The sequence below is a fragment of the Motacilla alba genome, chromosome 2, assembly GCF_015832195.1.
Source record: "Motacilla alba alba isolate MOTALB_02 chromosome 2, Motacilla_alba_V1.0_pri, whole genome shotgun sequence".
Taxonomy (NCBI): Eukaryota; Metazoa; Chordata; class Aves; order Passeriformes; family Motacillidae; genus Motacilla; species Motacilla alba.
This window is the reverse complement of record NC_052017.1, coordinates 143,297,355-143,309,890: the sequence shown is the minus strand read 5'-3', so window position 1 is coordinate 143,309,890 and position 12,536 is coordinate 143,297,355. Positions and strand designations below refer to the sequence as shown.

Genomic DNA, 12,536 nt, shown 5'->3' with positions numbered 1-12,536 from the left:
AGTGAGATTGCAATACTCAAAGCTACTTTTCAGCTAACAAGAATCTTTCCGTGTAGCTTAAGCTGCCAGAAAACAAAACACTGTCTTACCTATATACTGGCTCCAGAAGGGCTGCTTAAAGACTCAAAACATGAACTCACAGCACAGCTTTCTTGTTCCTTCCAGACGTTATTTTTGGAGGGAACGAGCCCACACATCAAAAGAATTTGGAATACTGCAGAGAAATAGTTTATCTGCCTCCAGCTGGTATCTGCTCTGTGCTTAGGCCCAAAGGATACACCCTGCTACAGACAGCATCTTTCAATTGATGTCAACTGGCAGACCCTTTAAGACTTCTCAAACTACTTTCCCAAGCAAAAATTTACTCTGATTTGATTTAGCATCTGAGCTTACTCACAGAATTAGTCCCAAGGACTTGCAGCTTTGGTTCTCCTGATTCCAGAAGCTTGGCCACCATATGAAGGAAACTTTCCACAAATGGTTTTATGCTTTGAGAATGGCAAGCCATTAGAAGTTGGTCCAGTGCCTCCATGGCAATTAAAACATAACTGAAAATTAATTAGAGACACATAAAGATGTATTGCATTTATCACTAACTCAATTAGTTCAACTTAGAACCTTACCACAAAAAGCAGAAAAGAAAGAATGGAAGGCGCATATTTCCCACTGCATAAAAGTGACACTTGGAGCTATTTTCTACAGCCATATTTTCTCTTTTTTTTTTTTTTTTTTTTTTTTTTGGGAGGAGACGGGGTGGTGTAGGAGGAAGGGAAGTACAGAACTGAGTGTTGGCCATTTACCCTTTCTATAAAGTTATAAAAACAGCTTTGAATGTCATGAAGGCCAAAAAATGGTGGTCTGTGATGGATGCTGCTTTTCTTCAACAATTCATGCCACTTCTTAAGACTTAATATTTCTCACTTAAATATTTGATTTAGCCAAAAGGGCTGAAAAGAAAGATAATGCTGTTTTCCTATATCCTGACTGACATTCAAGGGTGTATTGGGCTTACATAGCCAGGTTTTGTCAGCAAGGGGCGGCAGGGGTGGTTTCTGTCAGAAACCCTGAGTTGCCCCCATGACAGACACAGCCAGCTCCAGCCAGCTCCAGTCCCAAACCTGAGCCCCTCAAGGACACTGAAGTGCCCACAGGTAAGCAGATATCCACAGTGCAGAGCATGGAGGATCCCCTGCTGGAGCAGGTGGATGTGCCTTGAAGGAAAGGCTGCCCACAGAAAGGCCCTGCTGGAAGAGGCTTCTGGCAGGCCCCATGGAGAGCAGCCTATGCAGGAGCTTTTCTGGCAGGATCTGTGATCCCATGGGGGACCCACACTGGAGCAGCCTGTTCTTGAAGGACTGTACCCTGAGGAAAGAAGCCATGCCAGAGCAGTTCCTAAAGGACTGCCTACAAGGACAGACCCACGGGCAGAGCAGGGTAAGAGTGCGAGGAAGAAGGAGCAGGAGACACAAGATGGCACAAGCTGACCACAGTCCCCAGTCCTGATCTGCACTGCTTGGTGGGGCTGGAGGTAATGGACTTGGGAGTAAAGTTGAGCCTGGGAAGAAAGATGGCTGGAGGAAAGATGTTTTAAGCTCTGCTTTGATTTCTCATTATCCTACTCTGTCATTAATTGGCAATAATTAAATAAATCCTCCCCAGGTTAAGTCACTCAGTTCCATCCTTATCTCAACCCATGAGCTTTCCATTTTATTTTCTTCTCCATCTGGCTGAACAGGAGTAGTGAGAGCAGCTGGATGGGCACCTGGCAGTCAGACAAGGTTAACTGACCACAAAGGGACTGGGTCTGTCTTGCTTTCCAGACTTGATCAGAACAAACATGATGAAATTCCATGACTTGTTGGCATCTCTTCTTAATGACTTCTTTCCTTACCCATAGCGATGTCTGGCCACATCCCTGGTCAGTCTCTCTGCCAGGTAAGCCCCAATTCGATCCAGCTTCTCTGGTGCAGAAACCGCATAGAAAGTCAGTTTCTCCATGTCAGCTTTAACAAGACCATCCTAGAAACAGAAATACAAAATAGAAAATTAAAGAGTTCATAGGAAATATAAAACTTTCGAAGTGTTCTTCCTTTTTTTCTAGTTAACGTTTAAAGATCAGAGCCTTACAGATGGAAATAAGCTACTGAAAAAACTCCAAAACTATTAAGCAAAACTGCTATAACCTTAGCTCAAAAATCAGCAACATGAAACAACTAAAATATTTTTAAAGGAAATGAAGCAACTAGCTTGCTCCACCATTTTTTTTGGTGAGAGAATGGGGATTCTAAGAGAAGGTATGTAGTGAGATATGTGACCAGTTTCTTTCCTAATAGCACAATGTAACCTTTTTCCCTTCCCATCCCCCCACCAAGTATATGTAATGCATAATTTTGATAAAATATACAGACAAGATTGTAGTTTAAATATTTAATATTGTAATTTAAATGTTTTATTTCTTCTGAGTCAGATCTTGAACAAGGCTGGCCCCCAGGCATCTGAGGGCTAACTGTCAGAACAAGATCGAATATTAAGGCATTAGTTCTTACATGATCTAACAGATCTGCTCAGATGAGGTTATAATCATAATTATCAGGTAATCAGGATAAGGCTTTTGTCTTTTTTTTTTCCTGGAAGGTCATAAAAACATTTATTTTTCAAATAAATTACTTAAAATCTTTTCAGACATTCATTATTGATTAACAAATTTTATCAAGCAAATCTTCTGATACTACAGAGAAGGTCTTCAACTCAAGGGAAACATCGTGAACTGGCCTGTGTCCTCCACTGACCCTATGAATCCTAACCAAAGCAGAGACTAAGAAGTGCCAACTCAGAGCGACTGAGTCAGATTTAAACTAAAACATTACAGTTAGTTGTAGCATTTCCAGGTGTTTCTACACCTGTTTCAAAAACTAGATTAGAACAAATAAAGCTATAAACCCATACTGTTCCATGCATCCAATATACTGTATACAAAGAAAACATTTCCTTTAAAGCCAGTATTTATGCACTTACATAATACCTGGCACTCAGTAATGACATCATTTTAAAAAAAGCCAACTTATTAGTAAACATATAAGCCAAATATTATGCAAATACTGACTGTGCTGCTCACTTCTACTATAACAAAAGACACAAAAATTTGGTAACACACTTAAAAAAACAGAGCAGCAGAAACATAAGCTCTTGATCAGTCTGAACTGTCAAATGATTATGTGTAGACACATGCCTTCCTCCATGGTAAACAGAAGTTATTTATTTTCACAGAGAGTAAGAGTTGGGCTTTAATATAGCTCCAAGACCGTTACAGGGAAATGAAGGAATAAAATTGTAGATGAGTACCTGGAAAAATTTTAAAAAAACACCAGAAAAACCTTTTTGGGTCATAACAGTCTACCAGAACTATAAAAATGTTCACAGTCAGTAAGCAAAGAGTTAAAAAATCAAAATCCTGTAGAAAACCAAAAAATGTTCACACCTGCAACCACAAGAAAGCAAGTGTTTGTGGTTCTAAAAAGTGATGAAGTTAAGTGCTACCTCTGCAGCAGAATACCTTGTTTAATGAAATCTCCGTTTCTCTGAGCAAAACATAATAATTTTATTCTTCAGTGTGCAGCCCTGCTTTAGAAATGGAATTAGACCAGATGATCTCCATGGATCCCTCTCCAGATAAATTATTCTACTAACCTCTCTTAAAGCTATTAAGCGCTAAAGCAGAATTTATGGTAAAATGTTAAACGTGAAAAGAAAAAAGAAAGTTTTAAAAAATTGCTAAAGCACACAGTTTAATCACAGATTTTCAAACACCAATCCCTTAAAATTTTAAAGTCATGACTCACTTTTGGATCTTCAGGAAATATGTTGTCTACCAGCCGCTTGTAGCGAGGTCGCAGCGCAGCACAGCAGCAGCAAACTCCTGCGGAGAGATTTACCCAACGGGATTTAGGATGCAGTTCTAGGGACTCATTTGAAGGGACAAGCTGACAAGCATGGAGGAAGAAGATAACACTGAATTCAGCTTGCTATCAGCAAGAAAGCAAAACCAAGGGAATTGAAAGTAAGTACAAATAAGTCAATAAGCAAAACGACTATCACACTGCAATACATGAGAAAATATGCAAGGATTGTGGGTACCGGAAAAGCACCTGCCATCCACACGTAAAAACATGCAGAAAAGTCAAGGCATTTTAAAACTGAGTCATATTAAAACCAAAGCTACTTCATTTGCAGGTTTATCTTCATTCTGAATAACTGTTTCAAAACACCCAAATTAGCATTATGTGCATTATTCTAAAAAAAAGGAAAACTAAACTGAAATCTGTTTTAAAGGCACCCATATAAACCAATATAAACCATAATATACAAAACATGCTCTGTTTTCCTTGTCCCTTATCCTTTTACTGAGCATCAGTGAAATGACAGTCACTTGAAGCAGAGAAATGAGTTTTTTAATCTCATTTCTACTCTACTACTAATCCATATAATCAGAATAATGCATGTAACTTCAATTTTATTAATTTTAAAGTCATACTGCCTGTTTTAAAAAGGTAACAAACCTGCGAAGTATTGTTTGGTCCTTTTCCTAGCACTAAGAACTACTAGAACTTTGGAGTTAGGTTAAAACTCAGCACAAAAGAGAAAAAAAAGTTTTCTAGGTATCGGTCCAACTGTTTATCAGGGTAGACTTACTCCCTTGTTTTTAAATTTTTTTGACAAATAAGGTTTTAAATGTTTTAGTGGGCATCTCATCAGATTAACTTATTGGCCAAGCCTCAGATCAACACCAAAGCAGCTCTAATGCACAAAAGCCACTGAGTAAACAATGAGACACTCAATAATAACCTATCAGGCATACATGCAGATCATGTCTTTCAAGTCACAACACCTGAAGGATTCAGAGCAGCCAAATACCTTACAAATATCTTATTAAAGACATCCATTTATATACTCAAAAAAATCTTTTAACACTGCTAAAACCAGTAAAAAAATGCAAACAATAAAGGGTACCTTGGCAGAAACTTTTAATGATTACAATTTCTCTGCAAAAGCATCAAGACTTGTATTTCTTAAGATATCTAAGTAATCTTAGTAGTTTTTAACCATACTTATCAGAACATACGGGAGGCCCATAACAAAGATTTCACCTGCTGTACTTCGTTTTAATGACAAGACTCTACAGGAGTAGACATCCTCCCTCAATTACAACTGTTTTCTGATGCTATTGTCTCTTGGACAAATAATGTACTCTGCTCATACCTTGACAACTTAATTCTTGCCACTTATTTAATCAAAAACAATTATCGAATATAGATCTATGATTTTAAAACTGTGCCTTAACTCCAAGTTCTCCCCAATGGACTTGAATTCTGCCCAGCTTATGAATTAAGAGTCCAGTACCAGCAGTAACATCAACACTGACTTATGACTTCAATACATAATTATGAAAACAAAAAGCACTCAAGGAATAAACAACCGGAATATTGAGAAATTTTTTTGTTAAACAGTACTTTGTTACTACTGTCAAGTTCTTCATACCACTCCTGCTGATGTCTTACTCATGGAGGTCTAACAAATGTAAAAATCAGTATTTACATAAAAGCTGCAGGTATGAAGTAGATAAAAATCAAAGTTCTTTAATATGCTGGAAAATGTAGGTATGAAAAGAGGTAAAAATCCTACTTGACTTAAAATAGAAATAATTTAGACAGTTCTACAAGAATATTCTACTGAGAACAATGCTATGCAACATCTTAGAAGTAAATTGTAGTAAGAAAGGAGTACTGTATTAGTGTCTTGCATACCATTCTGTACTGGGAAATTCAAGTAAGACCATCAAAATCCACCAAAACCCACATATTATTGCTAAATATTTCTTGAGGTAGGTATGCAACTCTGCAGCACTCTTTGGCTCAGCACTCTTTGTACTTGATCTTCTACCTTATGGTTAACCATTAACTTTGGTCCACGGTAAACAGGATGTTTGATCAATACTAAATATAACAAAATATTCTAACAGTAACTGTACCATGCAACTACCTAAAACATAACAAGAGCAGAAAAACAATCTAAAATATTGCAAGACGGGCAACTAAAAATATTTTTTAGAATTACTTTCTCCCTCTTGAAGTGACAGAAGAAGAAAATACTTGCAAAGAACTGCAATTTAAATATTAAAATGGTGCTTCAAACCTATTTCAATTACATAAATTCAACATAAAATCTGGATCCAGTTGCTTCTTTGAGATGGATAAAAAAGATCAGATACCAGTACCAACTCACTTTGAAAGCCTTACCAGATGGTTTCACTTAACAGAAACATAATATTGCTCTTTTGAAATACTGCTCTCCAAATTTATGGAACATAGTGAATTTTGACACCAAAAAAGGCCTAACAGTAAGTATGCATAAGATTTGAAATTTCCTCCTCATCTTGGATTTTGGTAGTATCTTTACATTTTCTGTATTTAATTATGGAACTGTTTACATAGGAAAAAACCCCATAAACTTGTCAAAAATTCTTTATCATCAAAGTATAAACTTAAAAGTATGATGCTAATACCATCAAAAGAACTTCCTACATTAAACACAACATTCAAGTATCAGAAAGTGAGATTTAATCTGTCAAAGTTTTCAGCCTCCAAGCAGAGCACTGTCAGAAATAAAACTGACAGGCACTCCAAACAACACAGAAAAAAATGACAACCTAAAGCAAAAACCAGAATAGTTAACAGTCACGACACAGATTTTGTGGGAAAACTACTAATCACTGCTCAGTTATATCACTTTGATATAAGCATGAAAGGTTAAAAAAAATTGTGGGAATAGGTTTAAAGAATGTATGAATATTTTTTTAAAAATGACAACAACAACAACAAAAAAGACAACAAAACAAAATCCCCACAAGATCAAGTCAACAAACTACATTAAAAGTAACCCATAAAATTTAGGAACATTTTACTACATAGACCAAAAAAGATGAATCCTGTCAAAGATGGATAGAAGCTGAGTAACTGAAAATGGATTCCCTACTTCTTGGATACCAATTCAACACAGATAAAAATTTATTTGAATAAACACATTAATTTCACATAAATAGACTGTTTTGTAGATCTACAGAACAGAGGTTAAAAAAAAAAAAACCAAACCATAAACCAAAAAAACCTGTTCCATTTTGCACAGGTTTATTGAGGAAAAATCCTATAGAAATTCCTTTTTAATGTAAGACAAAATTTATATTTCAATGGCCTCCCCCTTGCACACATCTTTACATCATTTTATGCAAGTAAATATATAGGTTAAAGCAATATAAAAAGGTTAAAGCAATATCTACAGAGAATTCTGCAATGTAACATGATAGTTAATGTATAAGGTTTAAAATATATTGTTTGCTTCTCCAATAGCGGGATTTTTATCAAGTACAAACATGCACATTCTCTTCTGCTAAAGAACCCAATAATCTGCATTTTTCATGTTATGACTGTACACATTTAACAGCTGCACAGGTACTTCTTTTTACACATATTTATTCTACACAAGAGCAGTAAGACACAGCCCCCGCCATTAGAAAATGGTAATTTCACCTACCCAAACACATACATGGCCTCGGCTCAAAAGCAGAATTATAGTCATAGGCTTTTTCTTGCTCAACAGTTGGAACTTGCATATACTGCCTCATCCTGGATATGAATTCACTCTCGGGGAACTGACTCCTTTCCCAGAAATGCGCTCTCTCACACTCGCATAGCTGCGGTTACTTCCCGAGAGCTCTGCAACACTGTAAGCTTATCTGATCAGCTCAGTGACATCTGCATAAAGCCACCAAACACGTGAAAAACCTCGGTATCAAATTCTGTTAACAAGGCCAGGCACAGAAAAAGAGAAAAGAATAGAAGATCTATTGTCAATGTGTGATTCACACACATTCCTCCAATGAAACTGCACAGACAGGTTCATTACTTCAACTTGCCTGGAACACACAGTTCATTATTTCTCTGACTAGAAGTAAAAAATCCATATAGTTTCAGGTAAAACTATCCTGAGACAGCTGCCACATGTCACTGTAGAGTGATAAATATTTTAGCAAAACCTACTCGCTTGGTCTTCCTGGAGAACAGATACAGAGTAATGTATTTAAGGCAGACCACAGACCAAAAAGATTCTTTTAAACAGAAAAGTTTACATCTAAGATTAAAGAAACAACCTAAAAATAATGAAATTAACATTATCTCTAATAATACTTGCTAGTTTAGGAAGCAAGGACTACAGAATTTAAATCATTAACATGGTTATGATCCATCAGGTAGAATATCAATTTTCAGCAATTCTGAAGTTACTTTCCAGCTCCCCATTAATTCTCAGCATTTTATTGTTTCACTTCCTACATTACATCCACTTGGGATACACAAATACAGGATTTGCATAAAGACATTTTTATAAAGCCTGGAAATGACAAGTACTGTTTTAAATAAAAAAAAATTAGCTAACAATTTCCACTACATAAAAATTCCATACCAATTCAACACTTAAAAGATTAATGCTAATAAACTCAGAGAAAACACTGAGCTGCACAGAAAGTGTCCCCACATAATTTACCACAGGAAACCCTACGATGTAAATTAGAAAAATCGCATTACAATAAAGCTGTATTTCAAAATAGTGTGTCTGAGTATTTGTGCTATATCTTACTCATAAAAAATTACAGGAAAACAAAAGTTTCAAGGTGGATTTAAATACAATAGACTATGTTCTGCCAGTTGAATTTAAAACTGCCACATTTTCTTCTATCAAAACCTAGGAAAAGAAATCATCTCTTTTATCTAATGCTGGAATTTCTTCCATAGTTTTGTCATGTTGTCTAATGTTGTTGTGAACTGTTTACAGAGCATTAATACCCTGAAGCAAGATTTGATGTTCACTAACTGAATATTTTTATGTCCCAAGCTTGGATGTGGTCATCCCTAACTTTATTTGCAATCATCAAAGCTTTTTTAAAAAAATCATATTCTATCAAAAAATGGTGTAATTAACATAGAAGAGAAAAATGCATGTTTTGTTAATATCAAACAACACAGCAATATTAAAAGTATATTTGGTTGTTCAATGTACTTAAATATAACTATGTAAAACTTTATTTGACCATAATACATTAAACTTTCATTTTACCTATTTTTCAGTATCTGAGATGAGAAATATAAATAAAATAAATTTCTTTCAAATATCCTAATGAAAGTGCATAAAACAACACTTTAACTATAACCACTTACTATACTGGGTTATTTCTGAACTGTTCATATCAGTTGATGCATTTAATTCAGAACTAAAATGACTTTCAAGGGTATTCTCATTCCACTATGAAAAAGAGATCAGACATTTTATAACAAGGAAATTATTCCAGCCATATAAGGGAGTTAATTAAAAATATTCTTCAACCTGCTATAAAAAGAGCAACTGCGGTAAGGACGCACTGATCAGCCATTGCAATGTCCCTGGAATGCACTCCCAGAGGGCACAGTGGGCTCAGCATTTAGACAGGATGAATCCTCATCCCCCACATGAGCCTCCCCTCACCCAAAGCCAGCTGACTTCTAAGTGCCTGGTTTCCAGCCTCTCTCCACCAAAATGCACCCAACAAAATGTCCAACATGCAGATTAAATTTTTCTCTTGAGAACAGGATATTCATCTTGTGATATGAACTTTTGGCCCCCATGACAGCAAAGTCGCAGTAACACCTAATGGGGAAGATTCCATCCATACCTAGGTTTGACAATCCTACATTTATTTTTAAAAAATATTTTGGTGCTCAGTTTATTTGAAACAAATGAAAACAACACCAAAAAAAACAGCTTTCTGCTTAAAATTTCTCACAGTAAGCTAAAAAGTTCAAGATAATTCTGGTGTGATATGACTTCAAGAGTTCTTTTAAACTGGCATAATATAATCATTAAGGTTGGAAAAAGACCTCTAAGATGATGAAATTCAACCATCAACCCAGCACCAACACCATGTTCACCATTAAACCATGTCCTGAAGTGCCACATCCAGGTGTTTTTTGAACACCTCCAGGGATGGTGACTCTACCACTCCCCTGGGCAGACTATCCCAGTGCCTAACCACCTTTTCTGTGAAGATTACTTTCTTAATACCCAATCTAAACCTCCCCTGGTGCAACTTGAGGCTACTTCCTCTTGTCCTGTCTCTTGCTACCTGGGAGAAGAGACTGACCTCCATCTGAGTACAGCCTCCTTTCAGGCCGTTGTAGAAAGGGGTAAGGTTCCCCTGAGCCTCCTCTTTTCCAGGCTGAACAGCCCCAGCTCCCTCAGCTTGTGCTCCCTCACACTTGTGCTCCAGACCCTTCACCAGCTCTGTTGTTCTCTGAACACGCTCCAGCCCCTCAATGCCTTTCTTGCAGTGAGGGGCCCAGAACTGAGCACAGGATTTGAGGTGTGGCCTCACCAGTGCTGAGTACAGGGGGACAGTCAGTGTCCGGGTCCTGCTGGTGACACTGTTGCTGATGCAGACCAGGTGCCACTGACCTTCTTGGTAACCTGGGCACACACTGGTTCATGTTCAGGCACTATTGACCAACACTCCCAGTCCTTTTCTGACAGCTTTCCAGCCACTCTTCTCTAAACCCGTAGCACTGTGTGCTGGAATCAGCATGGAGAGATGCACATTCTGCTATGGTGTAAAGCATGTAAAATAATTTGAATGTAAACTTTTTTATGAAAGCAAGAAATGACAATTCACGTAAAGTTACTAATAAGAAGTAGGAAAGACCCCCAAGCTAGTTAAATAATGCTCACTACCAAGCTTCTTCAACGAAGTATTCTTTTCAGAGTCAGTAGCAATTAGAACAAATTCCCTGGGAAGATATTCTTTTTGGGATAGTGTGTTTTGCAGACTTCTAATGCATTAAAAGAAAGTTTTCCATTACATCAGGTTCTCCAGTTGCATTCCTTAAGTTCCACCACTGGCCAGTGTTTCCATACTATCTCTCCTTTCCCTCACCTTTGCTGGTTTCATGTAGTAACTTTGCTTTACTTGCTCATTTCTGTTCTCCTCAACACAGCCTCTTCCTTTCCAGCTTTGAGATAGTACTGTCACTCTCTATTTTTAATACAGCATTAAAATTACCTAAAACTAATCTGGTTCCAGTGGAAGAAGCTCTATGATATGAGTTTTGCTTCTTAATTCCTGTCCTTACTTACATTCCTACTAAGCTGGCCAATGTCATTTACTTCTCTGACTTTTATCACTGAAGCAATACAAAAAAGAGACTTTTGGAGACAAGAAAGACACATTTACATAAATCTCCCTGACCCCTCTTCCTCTGGCATTGATAATCTGTTCGGGGGAAAAAAATGAACAGGCAAAATCCAACTTTCATTCCTGCCTTCAGTATTTGGTTTGCAATTGGGAAATGAGTTCTAGGTGATAAATCCAGTGGACAGAAAAAAACACAGAGTTTTTGTTTGATCGTACCTTTATTTCTAAACAAATACTGATTTCATAACAAGGTGTTTCATAAATCAGTGAAAAATGCGATGTAAATAAATGACTGGACTAAAGGAGACAGTGAAAGAGAGGCTCATAGTGCTTTGTGTGATCTTTGAAGACATGAACTGCTATAGTTCCTCCACCTAGGCAAAAAGCAGAGCATGGAGCAGACTCCTGACACTGACAAACACCCACTGTGCACATCCAGTAACACACTGAGCCAGCAGAACTTTCTTTACCTACTATTAAATTCTGAATAAAAGAAGTAAAGAAGGATAGGCATTATCACAGTGACCTTGTTCTACTCCTGCTACTTTAACCCCTCTATCTGCTTGTCCAAATGCCTGGCTCCTCCTAACATCCATGGGTACCAGAGAATGGAAAATCCCCAGCACAGTGACGATCCTGGCATAGAAGCAGCCTCTGAGCTCCAGACAATTCAGCTCAAAGACTGCTTTCACCTTGACCCTAAGCTATTCTCTTACCCAGATGAGTCACTTTCAGAATGCTGCATCTGTGAACACTTGCCAGGTGCAGAAGACAGTTGCAGGTGACAGAGAAGAGCACTGTAAATGTCGTATGTGCTCAAAGGCCAAGCCACCTAACTTGCTTAACTCTCCACTGAGAAAAGGGGCTGCAACACCTGCACCTCTCCTACCACCTTGTTCCCTGTTTGTGGCAGATTAGGGAGAAACATCTAACACAACACCAGAAGAGGCTGGTGCACCTCTGGATTGAGACAGACACTGAAGTAAAGACGCTACACAAGGCATGGTTGAAAGGTAACAGGCCAAGCAGCACTTAGCTTATCTCCAGGGTGGCCAGAGCAGTTCTAGAGTAAGAAGCAGTTCTAGAAGGTTGCCAGAGGTAAAACTATTCCAAAAGGGTCACTGTCTGCCTCAGGAGCCTTCAAACTGCACTTCTCATCAGTAGGTTGGCCAACTACTGGTAAAAATACATATACTTGTCTAAAAGGCTCAGTACTTGGGTGACTAAGTCCAGGCTGCAGAATGCCCTCCAGATGCTTGAACTGGTCAGA

At 37.7% G+C, this 12,536-nt stretch overlaps 1 protein-coding gene across 11 annotated transcripts in view; it reads right to left on the bottom strand.

Annotated features, from left to right (window-relative positions):
• EFR3A (EFR3 homolog A) overlaps positions 1-12,536 on the bottom strand; it is a 76,216-nt gene that overhangs the window by 49,285 nt on the left and 14,395 nt on the right. For 8 of the 11 annotated variants that reach the window (XM_038126738.1, XM_038126734.1, XM_038126737.1 and 5 more), the window contains 3 exons: positions 3,840-3,916; positions 1,892-2,019; positions 398-548 (listed from right to left, as the gene is read on the bottom strand). In XM_038126738.1, coding sequence (XP_037982666.1) covers positions 398-548; positions 1,892-2,019; positions 3,840-3,916 — 356 coding nt within the window. Of the gene's footprint in view, positions 1-397; positions 549-1,891; positions 2,020-3,839; positions 3,917-7,584; positions 7,897-12,536 lie in introns of those variants that run through there. The other 3 variants (XM_038126742.1, XM_038126733.1, XM_038126732.1) reach the window with 3 other exon arrangements.